Raw genomic sequence first — 15,254 nt, 5'->3', positions numbered from 1 at the left:
AATGAGCAACAAGATGTCCGTGGCTAATGAGATTCCAACATTTGTAGAATACTGCTAAGCTTCATCTCATTAAAAAAAAAAAATGTACAGGGGTGCCTGGGTGGCTCAGTCGGTTGGGTGTCCGACTTCAGCTCAGGTCACGATCTCACGGTTTTTGAGTTCGAGCTCCGTGTCAGGCTCTGTGCTGATTGCTCGGAGCCTGGAGCCTGGAGCCTGGAGCCTGCTTCAGATTCTGTGTCTCCCTCTCTCTCTGTTCCTCCCCTGCTTGCACTGTCTCTTTCTCAAAAATAAATAAAGGTTAAAAAAAATTAACAACAACAAAAAAAAACGTACATTAGAAACATGTTGGACCCCAAGTACTTGGTGAGAAAATGTATCATTTGCTACTTCTGAACTCTGAAAGTCATTTGTTAGGTAGAATCAAATCTTTAAAAAGGAAAAACTAAGACAACTCAAAATTTTACATTTATTAATTTCTCTATTTCAGATACTGAAATATTCATTACCACACTTTTTATTTCTGTTCATAATACCAGAGGGATATACTATGGGAAAATAGCTCATAATCATTAAAGAGCACATGTTCATTTGTGGGCAATTTGACAATAATGTTGAATTCTAACTGGTTCGTATAGTTCAGAAGATTTTAGCTAACTAGACTAAAACTCAAAGTTTACTTATAAACTAATGTTGCGTATAAAGGTATTTTATTAATTAAAAGATTCTAGTGAGTGTATGTCTCTACATAACAGGCATTTATAAGTCATACCAGACCAAGTATACTTTTATGACAATTTTTATATTCTCAAAATGGCAGCCTAATGTAACACCACAATTTGTTACTCGTGCATCAAGATTTTATTTTACATTAACACACACTAAACTCTGCCAGACTTTAGGAATGGTTAAGTAGTTGCACATATTTATAGAGATTAGCACTATTAATTTCATAAGCTAATATAATTAAAAGGTAAGGAACGTGGTCTGAAGAAAAATCACATAAAACCAGTGGGTACAGATAGAATTCATAAAGGAATATTTTACATTACTAGATGAAAACGTAATCATTGCACATAAGCGTAATTACTTCCGTGCTGATTACTTTATAGTGCACTGGAACTAATATTTTATATAATGGCATTTGCTGCCGCCTAAAAAAGAGGCCATTTCTTAACACCTACAAGAGTGGATATCTTGAACCGTCTCACAATGAACTGGCGACTCCACTTCTATTTAAAAATGAGCAATTATGGCTTGGGGGCAGGAAGCCCTAAGTAAATGACAGGGCCTTTGCTTAGAAGGCGGTTGTTACCACATTTGATTTGGGGGTCAAAATGTTGATCCAGATTGAGAAATAACATAACCATTTTTGAGAGCTCTTCAGAAATGGTACCTGAGAGAACACTAGACAGATTGGCTGTTACGAAAGCACAAATTGTATGCTTAGCCATTTGCCTGACACGCCATGTAAATGTAGAAATGACCGTTGTGGGGCAACAGAATTACTGGTTTACTATCTCACAACCGGGGCCTCAACTGCCCCTCTTGTCACCCTGACCCCTCCCCCCGCCCCCACTTTCTGCTTTCTGAACATTTGGAGGGTTAAGTTTTGTAGAAAGCCAAAAGACCCCGAGGTGGCAGCCCTACCCACTAGCAGCCTAGTGAGAAACCGAACATAAACTGTTGCTCATCACGCCATCTCTGTCTGTGGCTAAAAACTCTGCCTCTGCTATTCGAGCAGCAGACAACTGGCTGGCTGTGTTTCCCTAAGTTCCACACCCTCAGCTCTGTGTTCTGGTTTCCCACTTAGACGTCACCCCTTGCTGTTTTCTCTATCCTGTCCACCGGGTCTACCAAGTCAGGAAAGTTCATCAACTATCAGCTGACTGAAGAAGTCCCGCTGGCATGTGGTGACATGGCTGACACAGGAGATGGAAAAGGGAGAAATGATCGACTGTTGCTCTCAGTTTACAAGTAGCTCAATTCGTCAAAATGAGAATTACAAGAGCCCGGGAACAGGGCTCTGACGCCGTGTGTCAAATCTTACCTTGTTCATCTTCCCTCTTATTTGTCATGGCGGACACTTGCTCTTTAGAAGGCAATGTCTCCTAAACGCTTCGCTTCAGTAGTTTTATGTAAAGAAGGAATGAACCCAGGCGGATGGAACACATATTTACCCAAACTCATTCTTTCTCTGGTACTCTGATCTATGACACAAAACTGTCAATACTAAATTCAATCACTGTCACTTTCAGGTGAAAAGAGTACCACATCATTCCTCAAAGAACACCTGTTGATTTAAGCCAGAGACATCATGCCATGTCATATTTTTCAAATACAGAATATCACACAGACTGGGAAAAGCAAACTGAACTCTGAGACTATCTGAAATAAAAGTACAATGAAAGGAAAAAAAAACATTTTAACATTAAAAAAAAAATCTATGGCAGACAGGCTGCATACGAAATCTCTAATGTTAAACTAAAAATTCACTTTGCATTTGTTGAGGACTTAATTGAAAAAAAATTTTTTTTAATGTTTATTTTTGAGAGACAGAGAGAAAGAGAGGTAGAGCATGAGCGGGGGAGAGGCAGAGAGAGAGGGAGACACAGAATCTGAAGCAGGCTCCGGGCTCTGAGCTGTCAGCACAGCGCCCGACGCGGGGCTCGAACCCACAGACTGCGAGATCGTGACCTGAGCCGAAGTCGACACTTAACTGACTGAGCCACCCAGGCGCCCCTATTATTAATGTAGATGCCCCCTTCCAAAAAAAAAAAAAAAAAAAAAAAAAAAATTAGCCCGCTGCCATGAAGACTGTAAGTAACAGAGAGAAAGCACAGCTGTTAAAGAACATATTAATACTAGCCAAGTGTTCTCATAAAGGAGACAATAAAAAGAAAGGAGAATTTTTACCCCTATCACAGATTTCAAGCCTCAAGTTCAGTTGAGAAGTAATGAGTGAGTCTTTACGCCTCCAATCCCGTAAGAAGTGAACAGATCCTTCAGTCTTACCCATAGGTCTGTTTCTGTCCCTGAGGTCCCTGTGGCTGGGGTGTCGATAGGAGTCCCTGTAGTGGTGGGCAATGGCCATATCATCCAAACGGTAATGCTGAGGTGGAGGTGGGGTGGGGTGAGGCAGGCCATTGGGCTGGTAGGACAAGCCGTTATTTGGACTGTACCGCTGGCCTGGGCTAATAGTGCATGGTCGCTTGCTTGGATGTTCTGAGTGCAAAGGCTCTCTGTCAAAGCCATTTTCTTTGGTTCTAAAGGGGGAAGAAAAGAGTTGCGTCATGTTACTCAAAAGCCAGCATAGTTCAGATACTCACATTTGAACTTATAATATAAACAGAATGCTTCTTTATTGGCCAGAAACTTTCTAAAACTCAGCTTCCCAGAAGACCTATGGGAATTCACTGAAACCCATACTGAGGCCTGAAGAATCACAAGACTGCACACATGAGAAAATGAGTCCACTCCTCAAGTTAGCAAATATCTTTTCAGTTGAAACTCAGCTGGCTGGGTCACAAGTAAGAGGAATCCCAACCTCCCACTATGGTTAACACTTTCATTCAAAAATGAGTACCTGATTTCAAACAAATTACCCTAAAACTGAACTATCTTCGATGAAGATTCATCAAGGTAGTGTGGCATCACTCTCTTGATGAATTCTTAAGGGGAGTCTGTTCCATTTATCCAACTTGGCATCTGACTTTCATGTCAGAACATCTAAGAGCTGTGTTGCCCAATACAAAAGCTACATGCAGCTGTCTAAATTTCACTGGAAGCTAACTGAAATTAAGCTTAAAATTCAGTCCTTCATTAGCAATCGCCACATTTCGGGTACTCAATCACCACCTCTGGCAACGGTATCGGACTGCACAGATACAGAACATTTCCATCATCCCAGAAAGTTCTACTGCAAAGGGCTGACCCAACTGAACTAATACAGCAAAGCCATGCCATGTCTGGGAGTCTGACATTGCCTTTGTCACCGAGATCATTCATCAGCAGTCATAAACAGCCACCTGGAAGTAAGCCCCCCTTAAAGCAGAGGAAGCTCGCCCAGAGAGCTTATGTGACCTGTCATCAGGTCTCAGGGCAAGATGGGCACACCCTGACTGTACTTCGTGATGTGATACGCAGAGCTTTGAACTTGGCTTTCAGAAGGAATACAGTCTACCAATGAGCCCTGATAACTAATCACTGCTCCTCGAGTCTCAAACAGAAATAGGGCTAAAGAAATATTTGGGGGCTGTATATATCTCTATTCTTAGAGACCCACTCAGTATATCCAGTAAGATAAGAATGATCCACATCCAACACTGACAGAAATCACAGCTCCTAAATTAATTGTTTCCTTGGTGTTTGGCTCTCCCCACAAGACCAGTACTCTGTCCTTAGGCCAGTGATAACACCTATTTTCCCAGGGAAATTTCCCCACGAGAATTCTACCAAGTCACAGTAACTGTAGATTTCCACATGCCTTTTGGTTTCAGGTGGGTGACAATAGCATAGAGACCTTTTAAGACACTTTTCCTGGTTTCCTACTGTCCAGGATACTCTGTCTGATGATACCAGAGGGATCTGCATGGAAACTAACTCAACAACAGAGATGCAGAGATTAGAGCAGTAAGATTCTATCATGAACCATCCCGTATGTCCCTTTAGGGTAGAGCCTTGGTGACAGTTTATACACACCGGTTGAGGAGGATGGAGGAGTTAGAGACAGAAGGCCCAAGCACACAGAGAACTGAAACTCTGCAGGGTTCAATGTGAAATGAATATATGCCCACTGCATGCTGAAGAAAGATGCACCGTTCTAGAGACAGGAGCCTGGGCAACGTTGGAAATGATAGCAGGGCATGGTCCTCGCGAGAGTGGCAGCCAGAAGTCTTAATGCCGCCCCATCAGAGCATGTGTCTGAAACACATTGACTCCATACATACCGATCATCGATAACAGACTAAAATGCCCAATGTATCTCAGACATTAGCTAAATGCACTGCTTTAAAATAATTTTCAAAAGGGAAAGGGAACATTCTAGCTATCAATTTATCTTCTCAGAATATATTTATGTCATTCGAATCTGTATTTTCATATCCTCTACATTTCTGAATAACACACTTCAACATTCAATGTGCATGACCAGCATTTGGAAAATACTGAAGACTATTAGTAGCTACGAACATAATGCTAACACAGCACCTACCTTACCGGCAGGGTGGTGTAGTGGAAAGAGCACTGGACTGGGAATCAAGAGACCTGAGATCTAGTCCTGGCTCTTCCACGACTAGCTGTGTGACCTTGGGCAAGCCACTTAACCTCTCTGGACCTCAGTTTGCTCATCTGTAAAATGAAAGGGTTGGACTAGATCAGTGGTTTTCAAACTGTGCCACCTGAGGTGCTTTTAAGGGATTCTGCAGGTAATGAAGAACTTTTCCCCCAAACAATCAAGATTTCAAGGGCCAGAGGAAACCCCTTATTCTTATCTGTTTTACCAGTTGGGGTTCCACCTAAGGTTCCATTTTAAAGGAAAAAGTCTGCTGCTAATATCAAGTTTGAAAACCACTGGACTAGATGATTTCTGAGGTCCTTGCTAGCTTGAAAACCCTGCAATTCAATTATTCTGTTTACATCTACATGTCACTTATGCCATCAGGGTCATGATCAAAACACACAGGGCTAATGGTCCTCTGGCCCGACGGTGTCAAAGTCAACCACATTAGCCGACAGAGAACTTCTCTGTTCTTTGCTTTGGACAATTTATAAATATTTGTAGCTGATTTTTGGCGCAAAAATAAAAACTATCCTCTAAATACCTTGTAGCAGCCCCTGTCGAATTTCTAAATACACAAATATCTCTGACTCAGCTGTCAAACCACACAACTTACTGGTTTTGTCTCTCCTGGTTCAATGATAACAGCAACACACAACACTGGAAGAATTCTTATAATTTTCCAAGTGGTTGGATATGTTATGTACTTGAACCCTCAGATCAGCTGTCTGATCAGTGCTGTTACTTCGATGACCTATTATTATGAAAAACGAAGCTTTCCCCCCCTAAACATTAGTTTCTACATTAGTAGAATAGGTGCATTAGTATCTAAGAAGCAGGGCTAGGTCCTGAGTCTATCCTATCATTTCTATCAGGTCCCTACTGTCCTATCCTGGGTCCCAGGACTCTGCTAGCCTATTGAAACAATAAAGCTCATCACCTCACAAAGTTGGCTATATTTTACCAGCAAAACATTAAAACATTCACGGCTCATAGAAACAAAGCTATGAAGAAGTCTCCCTGGTGCTTCCACAAATCACCATGTCCAGTTACAAGGGCAACCCTATTCAAAGGATGTATGTCCAGAAAGGTAACTAAAACATCTGAAGCGCTATTTGCCGTCTTCTTAGAAATGCCTACAACTGTCTCCACCTCATTTGCTTGAGCAAATTCCAAATTAGCCCTTTATATGTTGCCCTTTCAAAGCGTATCGGGCTGAACTAACAAACTGTCCCATCGCTTTTCATTGTCTCATCCCAGCATACTCTTGAAATAACTCAAATTCGAGTGGGAAGTCTGTCACGTCTCAGAGATTTCCAGGAGGCATTTTTCTCGTTTGTTTGTTTTTTAAATCAGCCTGAGAATATTCCATCTCCCCAGCAGAAATTCTCCTGAACATAACCCAACTACTTTCACATTTAGATCCCAATCATTCCTCTCTCAAGAGTCTGATGACCCTAAGAATAGAGGGCCATTCAGGACTCAGCTGTGTGACCTTGGGAAAGTTAACATTCTGGCTTCAGTTTCCTGTCCAATAAAATGGGACCAAAGGCAAACAATATGTGTTAAAACACACACACACACACACACACACACACACACACCCCAAAACTTAAGAGGTGACCCAATTTACATTTTACCGCATCTCAGGCTGTGTTTTCCCCCCAGCTCCTCAGTAATAAAGGCTGTGAACCATTTTAGAAAAAACAACAACACATTTTTCAAACATTTTCCTCTACATAAAGTATTTCAAAACTTATGACTGACTAGTGTGCGCTGATAATCCCTATTTATATAGAACAGTGTAACATTCAAGGAAATGAGGGAAACGGAAAAAGTTATTATAAAATCATGACAGACAGAATGAGAGGACCAATCTCCTACATGACTCGAACAGGCATTTTTTTTCCCTCAAAAAAAAAAAAAAATGTGGTGGAAAATATCACTATGAAGATTGCTGTTCTAGAGAGATGCAAATCTGGACAGCATAATAGGCGACAGAATGGCAAGGAAAAAAAACTTACAAATTCTAACCTCAGTGCTATTGCAAATCAATATCTGCGCTGGGTCGTCACTTTGAGTTACCGCAGGTATTTCAAACAGGACGTGTCCAAACTGACCTCATCCTTCTCTGGTACTTCCTGTGCTGGTCAATTTTGCCACCTTCTACCTAGTCGCCCAAGCAGACACTTGGAAGTCATGCTACAACTTTCCTCTCCTAATCAAGTGCGGCCAAGGGCTTGACTGCCTGGCACAGACCCCCCTGCCCTACCCCAGGACACCTCATCTCGGGCTGCTCCCACCACTGTCTCCCTCAACCAGCATCTCAGCCAGAGCCAGGGCTAAGATGCCAGCAGACTGTCACAATCAAAACATACGCATGTATTTTTCTATTTCAGAAGTGCATACTTAAATCTCAGGAGGTAACAGTTGTATGATCAAGAAGCCCAAAGACATTAATAACTTAAATACATCTTTCTTCCCTTTCCGAACACGTGTGATTTGTTAAGGTTCCCAGAGACTAACCGGACGCTGAACCAAAGTGGAGGGATATCATTCTTGACATCCTATTTTCAGAACACAAATCAGCCAAAGGTCTCTTCAGGAATTGTTAGGAACTAGGTGAGGTTAGGTGGTTAGGTAAAAACTTTACAGAACACCTTTCCACTGGTGTTGAGTAATGTATCTGAAATGAAATATATTAACAAATTACCCTGCCTCCTTAAAAGGAAAATCAAAGCTAATTCTTCATGACACCCCAGGGTGGTTTCAACGTTCTTGCCATCTCCCTGGAGGAAGATGGGGAAGCACAGAGAGCTGGATGACACAGGACCATCACCGCTGGGCCATACGGCAAGAAGCGCCTTCGTCTCTCCACGGCTAAAGCAGCACCCAGGAGACAGCTTCCTGAGCAGTATGCTAATACTTTCAGGAGTGAATAAGATGCAGGTGGGCGTTTGCCACTCCAGACAGACACCCACCACGCCTGGATCTTCAAAGATTACAATCTGCGGGTTCACAGAGCCATCTGAGTCCTGCCTCCCGTGTCTCCTAAAGCTTGCCACCTGCTCAGCAGCTGGGGTACTTGCTGCTGGCTGTCCCCGTGCCTTTCCTAATTTCTGGCCACTGCAAGGTACTCATGTTCTCCTGCTCCTGACCTCTCTCTGCAACTGTGCTTTCTTACTCTCTCATCTAGACATTCCAACTGGAGCCCTCCAGTTTTTTTCCTGTCAGTGAACAAGTCATGGCATTTTGTCCCTGGGCTACTCATGGTGATTTTCATGGTTGTGGCTGTTTCAGATAGGTGTCTTTTAAAACAGGAGAAAGCAAGCAAGCAAGATTCTTGAGGGAGAGCCCATTTGGTATACTCCTGGAAATGACGGCATTCAGCTTAACTTTCTTTGTTCCAGTAGTGCTGGCATTGTTGTTGTTACGCGTGTTGTGCGTGTGGCGCTTTCCTTTGTTTTGGTTCAGACATCTAGTGTGTGTAATGCGCTGTCCTAAGCTTTAGTGGGAATACAAAGATGACCAAGACACAACTCACGATCCCCCCAACACCCTCCTCATATGATTACCTCTCAGTACTAGACTTATCTGGAAGCGTGCTGGCAAGAAATAAACACAATTTCATCAGAGACATAAGGCTCCTGTACGTCCATGCAGGACCTGAATTTGGCAGGTAGCATAAAAATAGTACAAGAGGGGACTGGGCTGTTAGGAATAAAGATCACTCCACGATGACACTCGAAAGAGCGGAGGCTATGGAGAGGGCTTCAGATTTTGGCACCGCTGATTGCTGGAACTTAGAAAGCTTAACCCCTATGAGCCTCTGTGTTTTCATCCACAAAGTGAGAATGGCGGTCTCAGAGCTACTAAGAGGGCTATCTGAAAAACTCCGCGTGCGGAGCCCAGCACGCATTTGGCATTCAATAACTTAACCAAGTCACTTTGTGTTCAAGGTGGGGCATGCAGTGGCTGGTGGTAGAAGAAACGTAGCTATAAGAGCATGGGAGTTTGAGTCAGAGGAGGAAGGATCAGAATCCCATCAGTGCCTCTTACAAGCCATGTGACCTCAGGCCCATTCTCCAGCCTGCCTGTACACCGGAGGACTGTCAGAGTAAGTGCCCTACGGTAGTCCCCCCCTCTCTGCGGTTTCCCAGCTCCCATGGTCAACCGCAGTCCTGGAGCGGATGACCCTCCTTCTAACAAATCATCTGAAGGCCTGTTATCATAGCCTGATGCGACATCGCGATGCCCACGTCATCCATGTCACTTCATCTCATCACGTGGGCATTCTTTCATCCCACCTCGTCACAGGAAGGGTGAGTAAGATATTCTGAGACCACGTTCACACAAACTTTTATTACAGCGTGTTGTTACAACTGTTCTATATTATTCACGTGGCTGCTGATCTCTTACTGTGCCTAATTTGTAAATCCAACTTTATCGCAGGTATGTCCGTAGAGGACAAAACATAGTATACAGAGTGGTTTTAGGCATCCGCTGCGGGGGGCTGCTTGGAACGTATGCCCACGGATGGCGGGGGCCTACTATATATTAATATGTCGGTTATTTAGCGTGAGGACTGGCACATCTTAAGTGCTCGGGAAAACAGTAACCATTTTTTTAAGTTTATTTTTGAGACAGAGATACAGAGAGATAAGGAGAGAGATTGAGCTTGTGAGCAGCGGAGGGGCAGAGGGAGAGGGAGAGAGAGAATCCCAAGGAGGCTCCAGCGCTCTCAGTGCAGAGCCTGATGTGAGGCTGGACACCACGAACCATGAGATCACGACCTAAGCCAAAACCAAGAGTCGGATGCTTAACCACCTAAGCCACCCAGACACTCCAAACGGTAGCCATTTTTAGTATTTATGATTGGGAAGCCTTCATTCAAATAGTAGATACTGAGTTAGCCTATAAAGTATGGATAGAACGATGACATACAAGAACCAACGAAAAGGGCAGAAATCACCAGAACACAGACTCAAGCATGAGGAGTATTCAGCAGGGCTAGACCCTAGGAGAGCAGCAAGAAGCAAGGCTGGCAAGTTCATGCTGAGGTTGGTGTGGAGAGACCAAAACATCCCCTACAACCATGCAAGTCTTCTTATCACGTAAATGCAACTTAATCCTATTTCACTAGAAACCTTCACAATTGATCTGACTATATAAAAAAAAAGTCACCTCTAGAAGAATGACTACTCACTTCACGCAACTCAAGACTGCGTAAAAGATGTGACACGAAACAAGAATGCATGAATGTAACATAAATTCCCTACATTTTGTCATAGACAACTGAATGCAAAAGACGATATGAACTTAATTCTTACTTGCATCATCAGTTAATCCTACCACTCCCTGTAAAGTGTATCTACCTTTTCTTTCTAGAAAGACAAAAACATCAAAACCTCACTTATTCTACAGAAATGGAAAAATGGGCCTCGTAGGTTCAGCCGGCATGTGCTGTGATGACCCATCTTAACATTCAACCAACACGGTTTCAAAACGACTGCCTTCTGACCCTGCAACCTTCAGTATTTTTTAATTTACTCATTAAGTCAGGAAACCTGGCTGACTGAGAATCCTGTCCTGGATAGTAAACCCCCAGATTATACTATCACATTTACCCACTTGGGCAGTTACATGGCAGAAATGAGTAAAGGGGGAAAGGGGGGGGGGGACACCCAATTTCTCGTTGAGCTTATTTAGACTGCATATTAAAACATAATTTGTGGAACTGCAAGATTTCAGGTATGTAAATATGCTGGGTTTGCCACTAAGAAGCTTTATGACTTTAGGCAAGTTCTTTGGGCCTTCGTTTCCTCGAGCCTAAAGAGAAAGGGTTGGCCTGGTAGATCCCAAAGATCCCTCCCCGCTGACAAGCTGCAGAATTCCAAAGGTCAAACAAGTCTTTGTAGAAAATAATATTTAATTATTGAGGGAGGAGGAAATATATAATAGTGCAACTACGTGGCCTACATAATAAAGTCTCGATGTGTTAAGGTGAGAACGATTTAAAGCATAGTTAAAATGATGGCCTAGAAGAAGAGGATTAATATTTAACACTGATCATTTGAAATAGTAAGGGGTAGAGGTGGAACTCGTGTTACCCATACAAACCCAAAGATCATTCAGCTGGATTTCTTAAGCAAGAAAGATTCTCTGAGTCAGAAGATCAGCATGCACTGTGAACACAGTATTAAAAAGACACATTATGACCCAAAGCTGCGATATCAAAGCTGTGAGAAAAGAAAGGTAGCAATGATAATTAACAGAACACAGGTTTTTTTTTTTCACCCTAAAGTTTTTTAACCATTTTGCAGTCTCAAAGGAATGCAGCCTTGTCTAATTGTTCTTTCCCTCCTCACCCCATATGAAAGTGTGAGTGGCTTCATGACTCTCATGGTGAGAAGTTTTAAAGAGTGCCCTTCTAGTCTTATCTTTGAAAGTGGTCACTTTGGGGGCACCTGGGTGGCTCGGTCGGTTAAGTGTCCAACTTCAGCTCAGGTCATGATCTCATGGTCCGTGAGTTCGAGCCCTGCGTCGGGCTCTGTGCTAACAGCTCAGAGCCTGGAGCCTGTTTCAGATTCTGTGTCTCCCTCTCTCTATGCCCCTCCCCTGTTCATGCTCTGTCTCTCTCTGTCTCAAAATAAATAAACGTTAAAAAAAAAAAAAAGAAAAGAAAGCGGTCACTTTGTGTAACCAGTGCAAGGAAGGTCCCCATCCCCTTCGTCATCTTCTTCCTTCACAGAGTGACAAAATAAAGGTCTACCGTAACCAATCAACTTTTAAATGTCAACGAAGAGTAGAAATCAGAATTTTCCATTTACTTTCCTCAGCATTTTAAATAATGGCATGATTTTAAAACGAAAATTGTCTTTTTCTAAGTCAGGTTGTATACTATTCTACCACAGACCTACCAACGCAGTATAGTTGTTCAGAAAATTCACCCTGGAGATATTTTAAAAAGGAAGTTGACTAGATTTCAGGTTTGTTTTTGTTTTTTTTTGACAGAAAAAAAATTTCATAGATTCCCCCAGAGTGTTCATGTCTCTGTAAATAACAATAATGTTTAAGAAGAAGAAAAAAAAATAACCAGTGGCAATCACATTTAAGGATGAGAAGAAAGTTACATTTGCCAAAACCCATCCCTGAAATTCACGATGACTGTTCAGTGGATTAAATCTGCAATCGTCACAGAATTTGAGCCCCTAAAGTTGTAAACAAAATATAGAGCGCTCTTTTGTTCGTGACATGTCATGAACAAATTACCAAAATGTGTTTTCTCCTCAGGTGTCAGTTTTTCCCTCTTTTAGTGACTGATGGTTCCCAGTGTTATTACAGAAACAGATTGATCTTTTTAATGAGCCAGTTTAATAGACTCCAAAATCTCACCGTGGCTGCTCATCCATGTCAGACCATATGCACCAACAAAACATTCAGTAAAACAAAAAAAGCTCTGCTGTCAGCTCCATACTCTATAAAATTTCATATAGTAGATCTGGATATACAGATAAATAACCGGAGAAGAGGAAAATGCATATGCAAACAAGATGCAGAAAATATATGCAAAAAAATACTGTAGAGACCCATATTTTCTTGGCTCTGATCACATTCCCACAAGATACAAATGTATTTACACAACATGTTCTCATTACCCATCCTCCTAAGTCTAAGGAAAGCCACTTGCCATCCTTCCATTAAAACACACACTTCGGGGTCCCACTTGCAAAAGAATGTTCCAGCCCAAGAGCAACTGTGTGAATTCTGACGCCAGCAACTCTCGATGAATAACCGAAGGGAGAATAAGCCTGGAGGCTCTTTTAAGAAAGTTCTACTTGATCACATGCAAACATGCATGCACATACAGCTACAGATCACCAAAACAAAAATGCTGATTATCTGTGGAACTTAAAGGAAGTTTCCATATCAGTGTTAGCACACTGCTCAAGGCTCACCTCAGCGTCGTCTGAGCAAAGTCTGCAGGCACAACACCTTCAAATAGAAAACACTGGAAAGAAAACCAGTGGGGCAGGGCTGGGAATATAGAGAAGGAAATGAAACTGTTTTGTCTGCTAGTCAGCAATTGGGGTTTCTAGAACAGGTGGTGTCCACTTCCAACTTTGCCCTATAGGATTATCTTTACCTTTATGGCAGCCATCTCAACCTTTCCCTGGTATCCGAGCGTCCACTCAAATGTTTTCTTCCCAAGTGTCCATCTACTCTCTCCCTAATTCTTTGATATGATCCTAGAAAAATGGAGCCTGAACATCTCCATACCTGCACATAGCACTGATTTCCTGCAGGGTAAATGGGTTAGAATCAGAGTAAGGTACCTGTGAATCATCTGTTCTCGGGCTGGCTCTTGGTTTTCAGTATCATGTGGACACCACTCAGACACCTGGATTAAGCGGCTTCCTTTAAAAGCTAAAGTACCAAATGCTGCAGTACGACTGAGGAAATACGGCTTGCAAAGACGAGAAAGCAGCATTGCAGGCAGGTCATGTTTGGAGGTGGGTCTACAGCATGTCAGAAGTAAACTACCGTTTAACCTTTTGCTTTAGGATTTTAAACCACTAAAGGGTCCTACGTCGAGAGGAGAAAAATTCCAGAGACTGTAGCATAAAAACTGCTTAACAGAGGATTATGTAATAACTGTATGTAAACTGGCCGGCTTTTAATAACATCCTGATTTGCAAAGCAGCTAATACATTTAAGGGTAGCTAAGTCGGTCACAGATAGATGTCTCTGAGTAGCTCCAAGGATCATAAGCTCCTATGAATCTGGAACATAATTGTGCCAGAACGTTAACCCCCTCAAAGGCTGTCACATTCATGCCTGATGAAATGCAGAAAGAGAGAATGGGTAAGTAGAGAAAGGAGACAAATCACGTGACAAACACATTTCTGAATAGTTTCCTTTGGATACAGTTCCATATTTTTACAAATACTATGCAGGATGCTGCTAATAAGGCTTCATACTCCTCTATTAGAAAATATTTATATAGGAGAATGAGGTCCCCAAGAAAATTATTTTAACAGGCACATGAGAAATTTCACGGAAACGCCTTATTCAACAACCACTTTGTAGGGCTGAATGGAGAACGGGCTTTGTTTTACAGTTCTTAGAATTCTCAGGTGCGAGAGCAGAGTGTCTGATGGAATGAATATTGGCTGATAAACTATTCAGCAAAAAATGCCATCTATTAATCCTATTAACTTAACGCCTATCTTCACTCAGTTCATCTAGCTTCCCAGAAGTTTTCTCGTAACTCAAATAAACCCCAAATGAAAAAGCTATTGCATTGTGTTTATTGAGCGACGCCTAAAGGCCAGCCTTCAAAACCACTGTGTTCTGAGAAAACCTGGAATGGCAAATTTCCTAACACTGAAGGGCAAAATATGTGGTTGGGTTGAATTATCTAATAAATAAGAATCTCAGTCTGGACTGTATGTCTAAGGACCATCAGTGGCACCTAGGATATCTGAATATTATTCATCTTCACCTTCTCCTTTAACGAAGATAAACCTGCACCAAAGACTGACTGACACGGGCCAGAGATTCATCATTGCTCTGTAACATCCCCCCACCCCGGGCCAGCGCAAGCTCAGAGACGGCCACCCTAGCGCGGTGCTGTGTTGCAAGGGGACAGCAGTTCAGACGTGACGCGAAACACGGTGTTTGTTCCACAGATGGGAGGAAAAGGCCACGGTGAGTCCAGGGTCCCCCCCCCCTCACCTGTCTGGAGTTCGCCTCTTCCCGTTTTCGTTCACATCGAGAAGCAGCTCTGAGGAGTCAACAGGTGAGGTGGTGCTGGCATCCAGAAGCAGCTGTTCATGCTGGGCGAGGTACTGGGCAGGGTTCTGTTTGGCCAGCCTTGCGCAGTGGAGGAGCTCGCGCTGCAGCAGGGGCAAGTTGGCCTGTGGGAGCACGACAGGAATGAGAGGGCGGGCCGGGAGGCTCCTTCCAACCAGTGGAC

At 42.8% G+C, this 15,254-nt stretch overlaps 1 protein-coding gene across 2 annotated transcripts in view; it reads right to left on the bottom strand.

The window, feature by feature from the left end:
- The window catches only part of RUNX1T1 (RUNX1 partner transcriptional co-repressor 1), a 167,450-nt gene that overhangs the window by 34,827 nt on the left and 117,369 nt on the right, over nucleotides 1–15,254 (bottom strand). For both annotated transcript variants that reach the window (XM_030304070.1, XM_030304071.1), the window contains exons 5-6: nucleotides 15,014–15,195; nucleotides 3,013–3,263 (exon numbers count right to left, since the gene is read on the bottom strand). In XM_030304070.1, the coding sequence (XP_030159930.1) occupies nucleotides 3,013–3,263; nucleotides 15,014–15,195 (433 nt within the window). The remainder of the gene's footprint in view (nucleotides 1–3,012; nucleotides 3,264–15,013; nucleotides 15,196–15,254) is intronic.

Source organism: Lynx canadensis, chromosome F2 (assembly GCF_007474595.2).
Source record: "Lynx canadensis isolate LIC74 chromosome F2, mLynCan4.pri.v2, whole genome shotgun sequence".
NCBI lineage: Eukaryota > Metazoa > Chordata > Mammalia > Carnivora > Felidae > Lynx > Lynx canadensis.
Note: the sequence above shows the minus strand (reverse complement) of the source record. Positions and strands in the feature narration are given on the sequence as shown.